This window comes from Heloderma suspectum, chromosome 1 (genome assembly GCF_057233095.1).
Source record: "Heloderma suspectum isolate Gila_16-S chromosome 1, 16-S_ref, whole genome shotgun sequence".
Taxonomy (NCBI): domain Eukaryota; kingdom Metazoa; phylum Chordata; class Lepidosauria; order Squamata; family Helodermatidae; genus Heloderma; species Heloderma suspectum.
In genome coordinates this window covers 218,519,859-218,539,102 of record NC_139458.1, presented here as the reverse complement: position 1 = coordinate 218,539,102, position 19,244 = coordinate 218,519,859, and the positions used below count along the sequence as shown (strand labels likewise).

The window sequence follows — 19,244 nt, the reverse complement described above, 5'->3', positions numbered from 1 at the left end:
CTTCTAGCATGGGCTGTTCTGTGGTGTTCTCCATCTCTGGGAGCTCTAACTCCTTCTCTGAGGATGATTCCTCCAATGGGGGCATGACATACGCTATAATTTCATGGTGCTTTTTTAATTCTGAGTTTTGGCAGATCATTCTTTCGGTTTCTAAACTGTTCTGGGTGTTAAGTTAGGAAGAAAATAAATCTTCCTAAAGACTGAGCCATATAAATTTGTTAACTGAGCAAAAAGGGAGGCAAAATGCATAAGCATCATGTATTCTTTCATAAACTGTTCTCTGGAACTTTGCCTCCTAAAGCCTATGTATTTCTGTTTGGGACTTTCCTGCTCTGGTGGCTCTGTTGTAAATGAGGGCAGATTATAACTGAGATGACACACATTTATTGAGAGGTCCCAATTCAGTAAAGCAGAGGGTATAAAAATGAGTTTTATGCAGTGGGAAGCAAGACAAGCTGTATTTCTACATGATCCCATATTTGGAATTTCTTGTACTAATTATTGCCCCCGGAGCACCTATCCTGTACTTTTGGATGATAACAAAATGTCTCAGGGGGGTGTACTAGGTCATATTGCTGAGTCACTATATGTTGATTTTCATGTTGTGCAAGAGACATGAAATTGCTTTTCATGGCCAGCCAACAAAGAACTTATTCCATGTGTCGGGGGGGGGGGAATTTCAGTTCTGTTTCTCTTCCTATAACCCACGCAGATTGCATGGTGAGCTGCTTTTGAAACTAAGGGGACTTTCAGAAGCAGTTTGTGATATGGCATGGGGGTGTTGAGAGTCCGAGTCCTTGGGTCTACCTAAAATAGCTCCATATCAGTCACAGCTCAAGCTGGCTGTTCGGAGATGGAAGACGAGAAAATGATAGTAGTTAGCCAGATTCATGGCCTACCCATCAAAGGGAGTGAGGGGAAGGGCTCACCCAGTGGAGGCTGGTGGCTCTGATGTCTGTGGGGTGATGAATCTGCTCCAGGTGTCAGTCAGAACCAGTCAGAACTCTAAAGGTGCTATACAAGATAGCTTGGGTAGCTGTTCAGACTGAAGGGTGTGATAGACAGAGCATAAACAGCAAGGGAATGTCGGTCAGTATTCATATTTCATGGTCCAGTTTTAAAAGAATCAGGAGCACAATCCAGCTAAAGCAAGGCACAGTTAAGTTTCAATTATTTCAGCAGGAACTGGGCATCCTTTGTTCTACTACCCTATATAGTGAGCCGTAATGACCACAGGTTGAAAGGGTCCTTAGGCTGTGATGTATCTTTAAGCTCCAGGGTCAGTTAGGCAGCTTACCAGGAAAGATGCTAAGATAGGTTGGATGGGACTTTGCCTGGATAAAGACAGTTTTCACTATGCCTGGCCCTCCCATGAATTCAACTGGGCTTGAAAGTGTTGGTTTGATTGTACTCCAAGTTCTTTGCTTTCTCAATTGTGGAGGCCCCATCTGAACATATACAGCCATGCTGATCTGTCTGAAATGTGCATACTCTGAATTATTTTAATTGCTGCTAGGTTGGTCAAATAAGTTAGTACAGTATTAGAATTCTGTTCTCTAGGCTAGGTATATCATTGATTTGTGTGATTTTTAAAAGTAAAGATTTCTTCAACTAAACATTCAGATTAATGAGGACATAATTGCTGCTAGGCATATTATCTTTAAAGAAAAGCAGAGGAGATGAATGCCAAATACTCCGTATGAGCAATTCAGAAATATTTACTGTATGGTTTTGCTTTTGTTTGCCTTTTTTGTGGCTTAAAGATGCCATTGTGAGAAAAGAAACATGTGAGCAAAAGCTGTTGGTTTGAACACTATGTCAGAAAATATCCAGAAACTACAAGTTGCTACACAGATGTATAGATTTAATGAGTTACCACAATGCCATTTATTTGTGCTAAGGACTATGACACACATGGAACTGAAGAAAAGTTTGTATTCTGAACTATTTTATATTTTTTGCATTGCCATCTGTCACTGCAGACAGAGTAATCTGAATGTAAGCCTGAAACTTATAGGCAAAAACAGTTCTTGATAATGGTTATTTATTTACATATTTTCAAAGTTTAATGGGATATAGGGCCTAGTCCAGTCATCTAAAGTAGAAGTATGACATAAAGAATAATACTAACTGTATTATTTTCTGCTGCAAATTTTGTGAAATGATTTTTCGTGAGAATGAAATGTGAAATAAAGTGATTAACACTGCACAACTCGTACTACAGTAAAACATCTGCTTTAAAATGCCCGCTATCCAGGATTTCAGTTTTCTGCTGCTGTTCCCCAGAATTGCTTCCCTTATGGTTGCTCATGGAGCACTTTGGTTCTTAATACCCGTAGACTAACTGAAGTTCAAAAGTGATTGAGCCAAGGGTTACTGTGACAAAACAAAGACAGATGACTTGACTTTTGGCCTACTCATATCCCCAGCTTGAAGACAAGCAGGCCAAAAGAGAGTTAAAGTCACAAGGAACTTTAAATTTCCCCAAAGAGAGATGGAGAAAGGCAAAAAGCCTTTATCCTGAAAATGGAGGGAGCTTTTTTTGAATCTTCGTGTTGCCTAACCACACAATTACCCCAATCCAACTGTTACTTGTATTTTAAAAGAAGTATTTACATGGGACTAGTTGCATTAGAATGGGGATGTATAGTTGAATGTCCATTTAACAATGCTGTTGAAAACAATGCAGTGTGCTCTGGTGCAAAGTTAGATGGGTGTTAGTTTGTGCACATTTCCTGATCCATCAAGTGATAAGCATATGGAAGCCTGCGTATGCATGTGAATCTCTTTAGTTGGAAGCAAATGTGTATATACTACACTATGAAGAGCATCAGGAAGAGGCCTAGGTCCCTCAATCACAACTGCCTGCATGATCTCAAAGGAGGCCTGATTAAATAGTGATGGTAGGGGATGAAACCAAAAAAGGGTGCAAATTAAGGGTTAATGTATTCTTGGAGTTTTAAAAGCAGTTTAGTGCAATAGCAAGGGTCACGCAGGTTTTAGAGGTAATTAATAGCTCTGGATGAAAATGGGTCACAAAGGGGGAGAGGAATGATGCCTAGCAATCAGGTTGAGCCAAATAAGTTTCCTTTTAGCCTAAGTTTCTTGTGTATAAAAAGACTAGCATGTTCAGTGCGTTTTGTAGTAGTAGTGGTTTCATTCTGTTAGAAGCCTGGCCCAATTTGCTCTGCTATTTTATGCTTCTAGCTGCTTACCCAGGGGATTGTTTATGATTCAGTGAAGTTTGTCAAGCCTATCACTTTCTGGATTCAGTTTGTTTTATTCAGTCACTTCTGCTATGATTTGAAAACTATGCCTTACAAGAATATCCTTCTTGATTTACTCTGGCAGTGTTACAATATGTATAAATATCCATGTAACCGTTTTGCAGGATTAGGTTGTGCTAGACCCACAGTTTCTGTAATGAAATCCACTTTACAACATTACACAGTTTTAGGCTTAGAGACTATCAAAATGATGGGAACATTTATTTATTTAACTGCTTTGTCTGTGAAAGTCTGCCTGTGATATATCAGTTCCACAAAGTGACAAGATTCCCATGGAGTTTGGGTGAGACTTAGGACACAATCTTTTATTGCAGATACATTGGCTAAAGGGTTATAGGATTTGGGAAAAGCCCTGCTACACTGGCAGAACAGATGCGACGTGGTGCACACCATGACAGATACACTAGAGGAACACCCAGGTACACCATCAGAATGGTCGAAAGGGAGCAGAGTCATGGTCAAGATGGCGGCCCGAGGGAGGAACACACTTATGCAGTATCTGGTACCCTTTCAATCCATGGTTATGTCCACATTGACAGTGCAACTTCATCGCAGCCCCAGACCTGGCACAAAGAATTTCCCTCCCATTTAGTTTAATGGGAGGGGGGAACCCTTTGAAAGGCTTGTTAAAAATCTTTTAAATAAAAGAATTAATAAATAAAAATTGCTGGAGGCAGGGGGAGATAGCCACTGTGCGTGTGCTTCTTCTGCTCCAGGCATCTGGGATGTGATCCTGCAAGGCTGTGAGGAGCATAAGGGGATTTGAACTTGGAACGCAGGGATGCCTTGGGACTTTCAGTAGCAGGATCATAGTTAGCTGATGGCCAGTGGCTTTTCATAGTGTATGATCGAGAGAGGGAATGTTGTGTCAACACAGAATACTGAAGTTCCCAGCTGAACAAGGCCTACCTCCAGTCAGAAGCTGACAGTTTCTGCTTGCCTGCTCGCTCTGTTGCCCGCCTGTCCATGCTGGCCCTGCGCCTGAATTGCACAAACTCCACCCACTGAACTCGACCAGGTAGCAGGATTTTTCAGATGAAAAGTTGGTAACCCAGCTAGCACCGAGGTGGCTGCCTTCTTCTCTTGCAAGCTAAATCCCACGCACGATCCAGCTGGTTTTATTATTGCTGTATTTCATATTTATACAAAGGCTGTCAGCTGATTTAAAGAGCATTTAGTTTTGCCTTTTAACCAATTAATTGAGTGATAGTAGTGTGTGTGTCATTCAAGCCTGCCACAATTTTATTCTGCTTTTAAAGAAAATTAGCTACTATGTTCTACTTTTAAAGAAAATGAGCTGCCGCTGCATCGATTCAATGTACTGCCCCTCCTCCCCAGCCCGGCCAATGTGTAATGGTATTAGTAGTCACCGAGAGATGAGATTTAGATGATTACTTCTAGTGGCATGCCTTCAACCAGCAAGGTTTCTTCAAGATTGGTTTGGTGAAAGTAAGGGGTAAAAAGGTACCTTAGTCTATTTTTTTATTTTTATTTATTTTATGTATTTATTTCATTTCCATACCACCCAATAGCCGAAACTCTCTGGGCGGTTCACAAAAATCAAAACCAAAGAGCACACAATAAAACAATATAAAATATAGAAAACATTAAAACCACAGTAAACAATACAACCAGAATAAAACCTAGCAGCAGTGCAGGGATTTAAAATACAGATTGAAAACAGATTAAAATGCTAAAATGCCTGGGAATATAACAAGGTCTTCACCTGGTGCCAGAAAGAATACAATGTAGGTGCCAGGCGAACCTCACTAGGGAGCTCATTCCACAGCTGGGGTGCCACAACAGAAAAGGCCCTCCTCCTAGTAGCCACCCGCCTCACTTCCTTTGGCAGAGGCTCACGGAGAAGGGCTGCTGAGGAAGATCTTAAGGTCCGGGCAAGCACATATGGGAGGAGGCAATCCTTTGGATAACCTGGCCCCAAGACGTTAAGGGCTTTGAATGTTAATACCAGCACTTTGAATCGGGCCCGGAAATGGACTGGCAGCCAGTGCAGATGGAAAAGTACTGGTGTAATATGGGCTCATTGGCCAGTCCCTGTTAACAATCTCGCTGCCCTATTTTGGACTAGCTGAAGTTTCCGGACTGTTTTCAAAGCCACCCCCTCATATAACGCATTGCAGAAATCCAGACGAGAAGTTATCAGAGCATGGATAACTGTAGCTAGGCTATCTCTGTCCAGATAAGGACGTAGTTGGTATACCAGCCTAAGCTGATAAAAAGTGCTCCGTGCCACTGAGTTCACCTGTGCCTCAAGTGACCATTCTGGATCCAAGAGCATCCCCAAACTATGAACGTGATCCTTTAGGGAGAGTGCAACCCGCTCCAGAACAGGTTGAATATCACCTAGCCGGGCAGACGAACCACCCACTAACAGTACCTCCGTCTTGTCTGGATTGAGTTTCAGTTTATTGGCCCTCATCCAGTCCATTACCGTGCTGAGGCCCTGATTCAGAACAGCCACTGCCTCACCTGGGTTTGATGAGAAAGAGAGGTAGAGCTGGGTGTCATCCGCATATTGAGGAGTGGAACCACTGCAGTGCAGTGCCTCCAACTCCCAACCCAGACAACCTATCCAGAAGGATACCATGGTTGATGGTATCGAAAGCCGCTGAGAGGTCCAGGAGAATCAACAGGATTGCACTCCCCCTGTCCCTCTCCCAGCAGAGGTCATCCCACAGGACGATCAAGGCAGTTTCCATTCCAAAACCAGGCCTGAAGCCCGATTGAAATGGATCGAGATAATCCATTTCATTCAAGAGTGCCTGGAGCTGTCCTGCAACCACCCACTCAAGCACCTTGCCCAAGAAGGGGATGTTGGCCACTGGCCTATAATTGTTAACATCCTCTGGGTCCAGGTTAGGCTTTTTCAGGAGTGGTCTGATTACCGCCTCTTTTAAAGCAGCTGGCACCACTGCCTCTCTCGAGGAATGTACAACCTCCTGGACCCAGCCGAACATCCCCTCCTTATTTGATTTAATAAGCCATGAAGGGCAAGGGTCAAAGCGCACAAGTGGTCGATCGGACTTGGCCAAGCACCTTGTCCACATCGTCAGGCCTCAATATCTGAAACTCATCCAATAGAACTGGACCAGATGGTGCTCTGAACGCCTCTACCAATGGAACTGCATTAATTGTGGTGTCCAATTCATGGCAAATCTGAGTGACTTTATCTTCAAAGTTCCGTGCAAACGTGTCGCAGCATGCAACCGACGGTTCCACAGTCTCTCTCCCTGGCCCAGAATGTAACAAGCCACAAACCATTCGGAAAATCTTTGCTGGAGGACACTGAGAAGATACAATGCTGGTGGAAAAGAACTGTTTCTTTGCCATGCTCACTGCCACAGAGTAGGCTCGATAGTGAGCTCTTACCTGTGCTCGGTCAGACTCAGCACAAGTTTTCCTCCATCTGTGTTCTAGCTGTCTCCCCTCTTGCTTCATTGCCCTCAGCTCAGGTGTATACCAAGGAGCTGGCCAGGCTCTGCTCAGAGGGAGAGGGCGCTTGGGCGCGATCATGTCAACTGCCTAAGTCATCTCTGCATTCCACAGAGTGACCTGGGCTTCGACAGGAGCACCAGCCACGCCAGCAGGAAATTCCCCAGAGCCCTTAGCTTAATGGAATCCTTTAGCCTCCGGGGGCAGACTATTTTAATGGGTCCCCCACCCCTGCAGAGGGGGGAGGCTGCCAAGAGTCTAAACCTCAACAGGAAATGATCTGACCATGACAAAGGGACAGATGTTAATTCTTCCACCTTCAGATCACCATCCTCTTGCCCAGTCAAGAAAACCAGGTCAAGCGTGTGTCCTTTTACATGCATTGGGCAGATGACTTGTTGGGACAGCCCCATGGTTGTCATGGAGGCCATGAAGTCCTGAGCCGCCCCAGATACAGCGGCCTCAGCATGGAAGTTGAGATCCCCCAGGACCATCATCCTAGGGGCCCTCAACACCAAGTCTGAGACCACCTCCATCAGCTCAGACAGGGAGTCTGACAGGGATGGGCAGCGGGGTGGGCGGTACACCAATAGAATCCCTAGTCTGTCCCGGGTACCCAAGGTCTGCACTCGAATGAGCAGGAAGCCTGGAGAGAGGGATTGAATTCCTATAGACCACAGCAACCCCCCCAACCTGACCCTCGAGTCGGTGTTGGTGCTGCACTGAGTACCCAGGAGGGCACAGCTGAGAGGGAGTAACCCCTCCCAGTTCCCCCACCCAGGTTTCGGTAATACATACCAGGTCAGCCCCCTCATCCACAATCAAATCATGGATGAGGGAGATTTTATTTTGGGCCGACCTGGCATTCAGCAGCAGCACCACCACCAGACCCGAGGGCAAGCTGGTAAGGCTGCCAGGAACCATCTGGCTGGGGGAAGTCTGTCCATGTATTCAAGAAGTAGCCAGGCCTTTCTGGTGGTTATTATTTGTAACTTCTTATAACAGGAAGACATGCCAGTTGCCTGGAATGGTACACCCAATTAATTCTTTTTTAAAGCCTTCATATTCTTATTTTGATTTTAACAACTTCAGACCAGTTTCAGATCTCTCACATTTAAGCAGTGAGATTGCATCGGCTGTGCTAAACAGCTTCAGGGATTCTTGGATGACACTTAAGTAATATACCTGTACCAATCTAGATTCAGTCCAGGATTCCAAACAGAATCCTGTTTATTGGCACTGGTGGATTATCTTCACCTGGAGCTTTCCAGGAGGAGTGTAAGTCTGTAAGGGTGCAATCCTATGCAGGTTTAGATAGAAAAACATCCTACGTCTCTATGGGTGTCTGCTGGAATTTTTCCGGTGGGGGGAAGGAAAAGCTTCACAGTGGTTTGTGGTTGTAATTTGCATGCATCACGCGCACTGCTACAACACACCTGTGCACTTTCCTTGTGAGTGCTCTTTGTTGCTTAGTGTCACATTCCATGACATTTAGAAGCCTACACAGAGTTGTAGAAGATCCTGGGAATTGAACAGCACTAATGCAGAAGAGTGTTATATTCAAGAAGCATCATGAACTCCAACAAAACTTTATTTGGAGTGAGAGATAAACACACACACACACACACAAACAAGAGGGAAAAAAACTGTGCTTGTGCACAGTACAGCTGTCTTAAAAACTTAAAAACTTATATTTTATGGCATCACTGGCCTTATAACATGGACAATTTCACATTACTCATCCTAGAATGATTTCCTTCACCTTGGAAACACTGATGAACATCTCTAGAACAGCCTTCCCCAACCCGGTGCCCTCCAGATGTTTTGGATTACAACCCCAGCATTCTGGACCATTGGCCATGCTGGCTGGGGCTGATTGGAATTGAAGTCCAAAACATCTGAAGGGCACCAGGTTGGGGAAGGCAGCTCACACAGGGTAGCAGTAGAGTCTGTGGGGAGTGTCTTTAGCAGTGGAAGGGAAAGTCAGTGTGCTGGATCAGGTTTTAGGGTTCTAGAGGAGCCTGGACTACTCACTTTATTCATGTTGTTATCTGCTACTTTTTACATTGGCTAACAATACAACTTTTGCATGCCTTGAATTTTGAACTATAGCAAAGTTCTTTTTGGAATTGCATACTTTTCCTTGAACTGTACATTTTGTGTGTGGTTGCACATTAAAAAAAAAAAAAAACCTTAATAGCATCAGAGAACAAGTCTACTATTTCTGGTAGATCTGGTTACTGAGCATTGATAAGGCCTGGGCTCCAGCTCTACCAAGATAGGTAGATCGAGCCTCTTGAGAAATTTTACTCCTCTGTTGTTTCTCATTGGGTAGACCTGGTGTCCAGACAATGTCCTTCCACCCATAGCTGAAACCCTCAGTTCTTTCCTTGGCTCCCTTCACCCCTGTAATGGCCCTTCTGCTCTACAGGCAACACACAATAGATTCAGATACCTTCGCAAGAGGTTTCTTTATTTCTACAATACATGAGAAAACACTAACCTCTGTGGAGCTGCATGGCACACTGTCTCAGCCCCAGGGCCAACACTGAGAGAGAGATGGGAAGAGCTTCCACTTGGGCCTCCTGCGAGAGCTAAACCTGGCACTCTTAAAGCGCTTGCCCTCCCTCACACATACACATACACACACACACACACACACCCCACACACCAACCTGTTCTAAACTTTAATGAATTGCACTGCTGCTACAATCAATTTCACAGCCCCATCTGCATTTCCCTAAAACACCTGTCCTGTCCTGAGTCTTGCCCATGTGACTGGAAACTGAAAGTAGAGACAGATGGGGCAGGTGCAGAACAGCAGCCCTGTTGCTGCTCTCAGAATGACATCATGACTGGGGTCCGGGGGGGGGGAGTTGCACCCCCTTGCCCCTGTGAGTGGATGCCCATGTACATCTCCCACCATGCCCCAGCCAGCTATACTAGATGGGGCATGCTGGGAGTTGTAGGACGTTTTTCTGTCTAAAGATGCATAAGATTGCACCATTAGTGATCTTAGACCAGGCAGAATTCAGACTTGTGTGATGTACCTTTTTCTCCCCTAGAACCTCAAGATCCACCAACCAAAGCCTGTTGCAAAAAACATACACTCAGAATTAAATAATTTTGAGCCCCAGGAATTGAGTTTTGATTACCAGAACTAAACTGAGCTCACAGTCCTTCCACACACAAATCCACCCCAAGCTTTCTTCAATTCAGCAGTATAATATTATTTGTTCCTGTTGTTAAAGAATTGGGAGTCAGAAACCCTTGCCAATAGAATGCAAATCACTCAGAGATAGACCAGTAGATTTAGCCCGCCCCTGTCTTAGACCACTCGGTGGGTTTTTGACACCATTGATAATTAGATGCTTCTGGGCTGGCTACAGTAGCTGGGAGTCAGAGGCAGCGCTCAGCAGTAGTTCCACTCCTAACTGATGGACCAACAACAGATGATAGTATTGGGTGATTGCTTCTTTACCCATGGGATCTATCCTGTGGGGTATTGCAAGGTTCTCTCTCGTCCTCAATGTTGTTTAATATCTATATACAGGCAGTAGGGGTTTTGCAGTGGGATGTAATCAATAAATTCTATTTTTTATTTACCTCAGATTAAGAAACAGCAGTTAGTTCCTTGAATGAGTGTCTGAATGCTGTTATGGGTTAGATGAAGGTTAACAACTTGACACTGGCTAGGTTCAGACAACATGATAACCCACACTCAAGGTTTGAGTGTGGGTTGTTGTTGAACCATGGGTTATCATGTTGTCTGAATCCAGCTACATGAACAAACCATGGTTTAACCACGAACAACCCACGGTTCACAACCCAACAACAAACCATGGGTTCTCTCCGTGGGTTGTTTGTGGTTAACAAACCATGGTTTGTTAGCACAGCTGAGTTCAGACAACACGATAACCCACCTTCAACAACAACCCACAGTTCAATGACAACTCACACTCAACCCGTACTAAACCCTTGAGTGTGGGTTATCATGTTTTCTGAACCCGGTCACTGAGACCTGGAGTAGAATATATGTTAGCCATGTGATTGTCTCAACCAAGCCTTTTTTTAAAACAAAACAGAACAAAACAAAACAGCAGCATGGTTTTCCCACTAAAAATCACCTCCTCCAACTACTGTTTGCCCCTGAAGGGGCCACTTGCTGTACCCACTGTGTGGAACTCCCTCCCTTGGGAGATTAGCCTGGCTGGGGATGGTGAGAACTGTAGACCAAAACATCTGTTGAGGAAGGCTGTTACGTAGCATCTAGTTGAGGAAGGCTGTTATGTAGTATCCACTGGAAAAATGTTAGCCTGGCTATATAGTAGCCTCCTCAGCCTGGTGCCTCCAAGATGGTTTAGACTGCAACTCCCAACCACCCCAGCAATCATGACCAATGTAGTTCACCTATTCTAAAGTGCTTCTAGTGAAGTAAACAGGACAACTCAGGAGTTAAAAGGGATGTAGCTTATAGCCTGTGGCTGTTTTATATTTATGAAAATGTGGTCATTCAAAGTGATGCCATGCCTAGAGGTGAGCAATGAGAAAGCTATCATTAAAGTTGTAACAACATTGTCAATTAAATAAAGTTGGCAGGATGCTATATTTCTGCAATGGGCAGGGGTGGGGGAAGGAATCTCAGTGAAGAATTCTTTAAAGTACACCAGGAGAATTTGACATATCTTTCAATGCCAAATTTCTGTATTGTATGTACATATGTATATATGTATGTATGTATGTATCTGATCAAAGTACAATGTCTGTCTGAACGAAGCTTATTATTTAAATTAAAATCAGGACTAGAAAAATCCCAGGCACCCAGGAGGTACAGAGCTGGGGTCAAGTTCTACCTCTGAGGTAGACTCATTGTATGGCACTGGGCTAGTGACTATCTCAGCACCAACGGTTTAATACTTTTTAAAAAGTCAACCAAACAGGAGTGCAATAAAGTACTTGGCTAAACTTAAAGAAAATGAATACTGGGATAAACCTGCCAAACTTGGTTTGAAGTCTTAGTGGTTAAGCACATACGAAAATGTCCTTTATTACCCTTATTATTATCAATTGATGCCCAAAGTGTTAAACATTGTCTGGGTTGTACCCCAAATAAATTATATACACAAGTGTAAGTGTGTGTGTGTGTGTGTGTGTATGATATAGATACTGTATATATGAATGAAGTAATGTTAAGGCAGAGGGAATTACCTCAGTTGCAGACTACTTGTAAAGAGCTGAGGAGATCCCCACTGTAGCAGCATTCCCCTCCTTGGAGACATGCAATTCTTTCTCTTACTCCCAGATGGAGAGGAAATCTTCACACAGGCAGCAACAAGCTCTAATGGCAGGTTCCTGACAATGGTAAGGGCTGAGAAAGGGGAGGGTGGAAATGTTTAACAGTGTGCACAGCTTTGCTTGGGGATCAAAGTGATTTGCTGTGGAGTGTGAGACTTAGCACCTCTTCTTCTACAAACCTGGGAATGAGCCTTCTAAAGAACTGCATTTGAATGATCTACATGTGTGAAAGCTTGGATTTCAGAGCTGACTTGCTCTCTTTTGTTTTGCTGGCTTTTCTAACTGGATTCTAGCCAGGGTTCAGAAGGGAACATTTAATATACCAGGTGAAGGAAGATGCTGCTAGTGTACCTTTCAGATGTGTTGTCACCCAGGGTTGGACCCACTACCTTTCATTGTGCACCACACCACTGCAATGGACAGGTTCTGAGGTTGTTTGGCCCTTCTGAGAATGAAGCCTTTCATTATTTAAGAAACAAGATGATAAAAAATACAAATGTATGTTGCAAAGAAAAATATGCCTTTGCTTGCCTTCTCACTGGGTACACATTTCTTTGCTCAGTTAGGGGCACAATTGAGACAGAAAAAAGGGCTGGCTGGGGCACGCTGGGAGTTGTAGGCCCTTTTTTCTGTCTCAACATGCATAGGATTGCACCCTAGACTAGACCATCTTTGCTTAGTTCAGTCATTTTTGGAAACTTCAGGAAAAAGCACTGTCAGCAGAAAAGTCTTGACGGTTTCAGTGACCCTCCACTATATGTGCATCTTATTTTTGTTTATAGGGAATAATAGCTTTTGGCCTAGGAAAACTCTTATTTTGGTTACCCCACAGATTTCCTGTGGGAGGGTCCACAGAACATGTGTTGCATGCAGGGGGTCCCAAGTTCCATCCCTGACACCTCCCCGTTGAACGGATCTCAGGTATAGCATGGTTGAGAAAGCTCCTCTCCTTGAGGGCTTGGAGAAGTCTTGCCAGTCAGAGTAGATAGTATGGACCTAGATCAACCTTCCCCCAATATGGTGCCTCCAGATGTGTTTGGCTACAACTCCTATCATCCTGAACCAATAGGTGTGTTGGCTGGGGGGATGGGAGCTGACGGCCAATGCATCTGGAGGGAACCAAGCTGGGGAAGGCTGAGCTAGATGGACCAATGATCTATGGGGGAGGGGGCTGTAGCTCAGTGGCAGAGCAACTGCTTGGCATGCAGAAGGTCACAGGTTCGATCCTTGACAGCATCTCCAGGTAGGGCTGGAAAAATTCCTGCCTGAAACCCTGGACAGCCATTGCTGCCAGCCAGTGTTCACAGTACTGGGCTACATGGACCAACGGTCTGACTCCATATAAGGCAGCTTTCTGTGTCTCAGTATAAGATAGCTTTTTATATTTCTGAGTGGCAAAGAGGTCCATTCACAAAATCGCTTCATCTGAATTCATCTGAATTTTTTAAACTTGGTACCTGGAGCCAGTTGTTTTGATAGCAATCCTGTGAGTGGGTGGCCGCAACTCTCTTTTTAAAGATGGGGGAACTGCATCCAGGACCAGCATCCAGGGTAGACATCATCGGGCACTCGCCAAGGGCCCATACCCCAACAGGAGCCCACTGACAAGAGTTGCTCCTCCTCTTCAACACTGGAACCTGCTTGTTCCCCTGCCTCTTGCTCTGGCCCCGACAACAGTGGTAATGGAACAGTGGATGCTGCTGCCTTCTGGCTCACTGGCTCTCTGCCTGTCAAGCAAGCAAGTGGTAGGTAGCAAAGATGATGAGAAAAAGCATGAGGAGCAAGAGCAGTTAATGACAGCGGTGATGAGTAGGTAGAGTCATGGAGGGAGGGGGGCCATTGAGGGTGCCGTGCCCAAGGGTCGGGATGTCAGAGACATCCACGGCAGAATCAAATGAGTTTGGATTTCTATGACTGTGCCCTGCAGACTTCACAGTTCACTGGCTTTTCCCGAGTTGCGAGGATTCCACAGACTTGTGGAAGGTTTTTGGTTTTTTTTACTTTCTGGAATTTTATGCAAGTTTAGTCATAGAAAAATACATAAAATTTAAAAACAACATGGGCCCAAAATGCACATTTCCCCCATAGGCAAAAGCATGAAAATGTGCATATGGGGGGATTTATATTTGTGCATTTTGGCTGCACAAAATGCATTTCTACAAGTGTGAATTTGCACAAATGTGGATTTGTGGAAATTGCGGGGCGGGGGGGGGGATCCAATTCTGCCAATGAGCGGATGACAGAACAAAAGGCACCTGACAATCCAGGAAATGCAGATGAACAGATTTTACAAAACCCATCCATCCCTATCCAAAGGCCCTCAAAGACCTGGAGCCAGCACTGACTGCATCCATGAGTTTGCGACCATTGTATAGCTGAACTACAATCCGTATCTAGTTCCAAATTTAATATTTCTGCTAGTAGCCGCAATGGCTTCTTAGATGTCTGGCAGTAATGGACCCTGTATTTGCTTAGGATCAGTAGGCCACACTGTACTAAAAATAATCTTGCTCCTTTATGATTTTACTGTGAGCCTAAGTGGTTATCATATAGCATGGTGATTATTTGAAGCGCTGCTTAATCTTTAGAGCCTCGTGTGGCACAGAGTGGTGGGTAGCAGTATTGCAACTGAAACCCTCCCCATGACTTGAGTTCGATCCCAGCTGAAGCTGGGTTCAAGGTAGTTGGCTCAGGTCGACTCAGCCTTCTGTCCTTCCGAGGTTGGTAAAATGAGTACGCAGCTTTGATGGGGGAAAGGTAGTCACGACTGGGGAAGGCAATGGCAAACCACCCCGCTATAGTCTGCCATGAAAACGCCAGTGAAAGCAGCGTCCCTCTAGGGGTCAGTAATGACCCGGTGCTTGCACAGGAGGAACCTTTCCTTTTCTTCCTTAATCTTTACAGCTTCCCCACTCACATTTTGAAATAACAGATTCTTGTCCACTATGATCCTTTGTCACTGGATGACATATCAGCCCAATGAAATTGTATTGAACCCATGGTATTGGTAAGGCAAATGAGGCAAGGAGAGAGTCAGCGGTGCAGCCCTTGTCTCCTGCCCTAGGGTGGGAGTAGATATTAATCTGAACCTTGAGAGTGGGTCTCAGCTGCAACAAAGGGTTGCCCTGAAGTCCCTAGAGGGCTTACAAGGGCCCATAAGGGCATAAAGGAAGCCTGCAACTGCAGATTAATGGGTTGAGAGTCTCTAGGGGCTAAGGACTTATTCAAAAAGTAGTACAGAGGGGTTGAGGAAGCTTGATTAAATACCACCCTTTTACAACAGCCTAGGCAGTGCAGCACTGTGGCATGAGATGCCTTTGGCAGGGTGAAAGCCAGCTGGGTGCCTGGGATGGGCTTGCTGAGGCCTGCTGATGCTGGCTTGCTCCTGTCTCTGGACTACAAACCCAAACATGAGACCCAGAGTCGCCTTATAATACTGCATTACTCACAGCTTTGGCATGCCTTGATGATTTCAGCACTGGCCTCTTAGGGGTAGGGACCTGTCAAACATGGTCTTTATAAAGTTGCATGGACATAAATGGTGCTATAGAAATGATATAATAATAATAATAATAATAATAATAATAATAATAATAGGTTCTTGATCTTAGTGACCAATCACATCACTTCATGGCATGCCTATATGACTAAGCACGCAGTGTGTTCCACTCTGCAGACTTGCATTCCTTTTTCCTGATAGGCTGGCCATCATAGCAGGTCAGGACATTTCAAATTGCATAAAACTTGCAGGGATCAGATGTCTTGTGAACCATTTTTGGAATATGTCTTTAAGACTAACACAACAGTACTCTTGTTCTATAAGAGATTGGTTGTGTTAAGGAAAAATAATTTTCTTTCTTTTTTTTAATATATTTTTATTTATTGTATCTTTGTAAACATTACCAAAATTACCAACAACCTACTCAATACTTCAATTCTCATCCATACAATATTTTAGTTAGGACACCATAATAACAGAAAGAGAAGAAAGAAAGGAAAAAAGAAAGGAGAGGAAGAAAGAAAGAAAGTCAAGAAAAAAGAAACAAGTTCTTTCCTCTTCCCTCCCTCTCTCCCCCCCTCCACCTCTTAAGAATGAAATTTAAACTCCAGCATGTCCCAACCTCCAATGGTATTCTATTTTAAAAAACTATATCTATTATACAATCTTACAATTTAGTAAAACAATCTTTTATATCAACGCAACAGTTCTACACTTCATTCCCCAAAGCCTGAATACTAGTAATAATAATAATAATAATGAAAAATAATTTTCTTAATATGCTTTTTAAATTTTTTATTTGCAGCAAATTCCATAAAGCTAGAAATGCAAAGCGATGATGAGGATTCTGACAGGAAGCCCCTGAAGCGGGAAGATGGGATCAGAGGTCATGATGAAGGGAGCAGCTTGGAAGAGCCTCTCACTGCGAACCACGAGATGATGGAGAACATAAAAATGCAGGAGCTGTCAGGCGAGGGAGGAATCCGGCTTCCGAATGGTAAACTGAAATGTGACGTCTGTGGCATGGTTTGCATTGGTCCCAATGTGCTTATGGTACATAAAAGGAGTCACACTGGTAAGCAGCTGAAAGAAAGCGTGATGACTGCCTTTGGCATCTGATGTTGATATTACCTGACATCTGTTCTCTTGCCTTTCTTCATTCACCAATGATAACCACTTGCAGTAAGGACTAACTTTTCCTTTCAAAATGTATGTCTGTTGGCTAGTTAAGAACTAGCATGTTAGACAGCATAGATTTCCAGACCTACCTATTGCATTGTAATGAAGGCATTTGAGAAATCACCATTTTTCTGTTGTGAAGGGCCATTCCAAATTGGCTCCCTTAAAGCTGACCCTTTTCATTGGCTTTACGAAGCCCCCACCTTCTTCCCATTTCTTAAGTCTCTTACCCCCACCCCCACCCCTTGGACATAAGTAGGATACTTGAAATGAAATTCACCCTTCAAAACACAGGACGTATAAAAAAGTGGTAACCTTTCATGGAAGCTCGGTCTGTCGACAGCTATTAGCCTCCATGTTCAAAGACCTCTGCATACGCTGGCCAGCTGTAGTAGATGGCTTGCAGTTATACCAGACTCAAAGATTACAAAGCCAAAAATCTGGTTTATTGTTCTTCCTCAGTGAAAACCTATATTCATATTTACAAAAGAAACTTGACAGTGCAGATAGTAGCCAAGTAAAAAAATAAAACCAGAGCACCTGCATCTCCCTGACTCTGGAAGAGGCCTCTGGCTGGTCACTGCTTGACTAGATCAACCCTTGAGCTAATCTCACATGATTCTTGTTAAGTTCTTAGAGTCTAAGGACTTTGATTTTGTGCACCTTTTAAATGAATGCATGCTGCTATATTTTTTTCCAGGTTAATTGGTCAAAGTCACTGTGTTTCTGGGTTTCATCTGTGCTTGGGTGTGTCTCTGGACCAAGAGTTCTATATCTGGGCTTCATCTGAGGCACACTTATATGTAAGCATGTCCTATTACTGTTGGTGGAATTGACTTACAAGTCCATGCGCTTAGAATTGCAGCCTTCATCCAGAACTCTATAGGGACTGCAGTGTAAAAAATACATGAAATAAAGGTAGTGGAGGTGTTCAATCTGTCCCCAAAAGATCAACATTCCTAGTGGAAGTTCCATAATTAGATTTCTCCTATGGTAGATCCAAACCTGGAGGAACTGATTTCTAAGGCAGGGGCTGGAACTCCTTCAGATAATCTGAACAGAAAAATTACTACTACTACTACTACTGTTGTTGTTGTTGTTGTTGTTGTTGTTGTTATATTTATATCCCGCCTTTTCCCCAATACTGGTACTCAAGGTGCCTTTACAACATTAAAAACTTACACAGTTAAAACCTATACATAGAAATATACAAACGTTTAAAATATAATTCAATAATCAATAATATTAAAATTATATAAAGTATCAAAATTTTAGAAGACAACAAGAAGTATAAACCATAGTATCCATCCATCATATTCTCACAGGTCCGGAGTAGCTATCCCCAAAGGCCTGCTGGAACAAAAAAGTTTTTACCTGCCTGCAAAAGCATACCAAGGAGAATGCCACTCTCGCCTCCCTGGGAAGGGAGTTCCAGAGCCTTGGGGCAGCCACTAAGAAGGCCCTCACCTGTGTCCCCACCAGACGAGCCTGTGATGGTGGCAGGACCGCGAGAAGGGCCTCCCCTGAAGATCTCATGGCATTAGTAGGCTCATAGGGGAGAGTACTTCTTTCAGATAACCTGGATCTGAGCCATATAGGGCTTTACAGGACATGACCAGCATTTTGAATTGTGCCCAGAAACTGAATTGTGCCTGGAAACAGACTGGGAACCAGTGAAGCTGTTTTAGCAGGGGAGTTGTATGCTCCCTGTAACCAGCCCCAGTCAGCAGTCTGGCAGGAGCTCTTTGAACCAGCTGAAGTTTCCGAACACTTTTCTGAGGCAGCCCCACGTAGAGTGCATTACAGCAATCCAAACAGGATGTAACTAAGGCATGCGTTACTGTGGCCAAGTCAGACATCTCAAGGAACGGGCGCAGCTGGCGCACTAGCTTTAACTGTGCAAAATTAGGACTTCCTCCGGAGTTTCATTCTACCCCTGTTACCCCCACCTGGAAAGCAAGCTTGTCTATTTCTTTAATAAGAAACAACAACTTTGCTAAACAGCAGCAGTAGCAATTGTTTATGATGCAGCTGGATCAGCCTTCATTCAACAAACCTGCTCACCAACAGACTGGGGCGAGACGTTTTTTGATCATGGTGATCAAGCACGCTCAGGGAAGGAGCTAAGTTACAGCAGCTAAATAAGGCTGTCAGAAAACAAAACAAAAGTAGGAGTAGATTTTTAGGGTAGAGTCTGTAGTTCTGAATAGCATTTGCAAGGGTTTCTTCCCTTTTAGTTTCCCTCCCTCCCTTCCCTTCCTGGAAATACTGCAGATCTCATTGGTGGACTGATTCGGGTGGGGTGGGGAACAGATGTTGCGACACTATTTTCAATTTATCTCCATCAGTGATGCTCAGTTTGTTTCTCTCTCTCCATGTTCAAAGCTGCTCCTGCTCCCCCCCATCTATCTCTCTTGTTTTCCTCCTCCTGCACTATCCTTCTGGAACTTTCCAACAGCAGCAGCAAACCCCAGCCTCCATCCCGCACTCTGAGAACGTATTCCTTCCAGTCACCAAGCTCCCATGACCCT

General features: G+C 44.1%; 1 protein-coding gene across 9 annotated transcripts in view; it reads left to right on the top strand.

Moving 5' to 3' along the window:
- IKZF2 (IKAROS family zinc finger 2) overlaps window positions 1–19,244 on the top strand; it is a 154,842-nt gene that overhangs the window by 63,322 nt on the left and 72,276 nt on the right. For 6 of the 9 annotated variants that reach the window (XM_084830087.1, XM_084830051.1, XM_084830072.1 and 3 more), the window contains exon 4: window positions 16,340–16,609. In XM_084830087.1, coding sequence (XP_084686213.1) covers window positions 16,340–16,609 — 270 coding nt within the window. The remainder of the gene's footprint in view (window positions 1–16,339; window positions 16,610–19,244) is intronic. The other 3 variants (XM_084830108.1, XM_084830079.1, XM_084830101.1) reach the window with 1 other exon arrangement.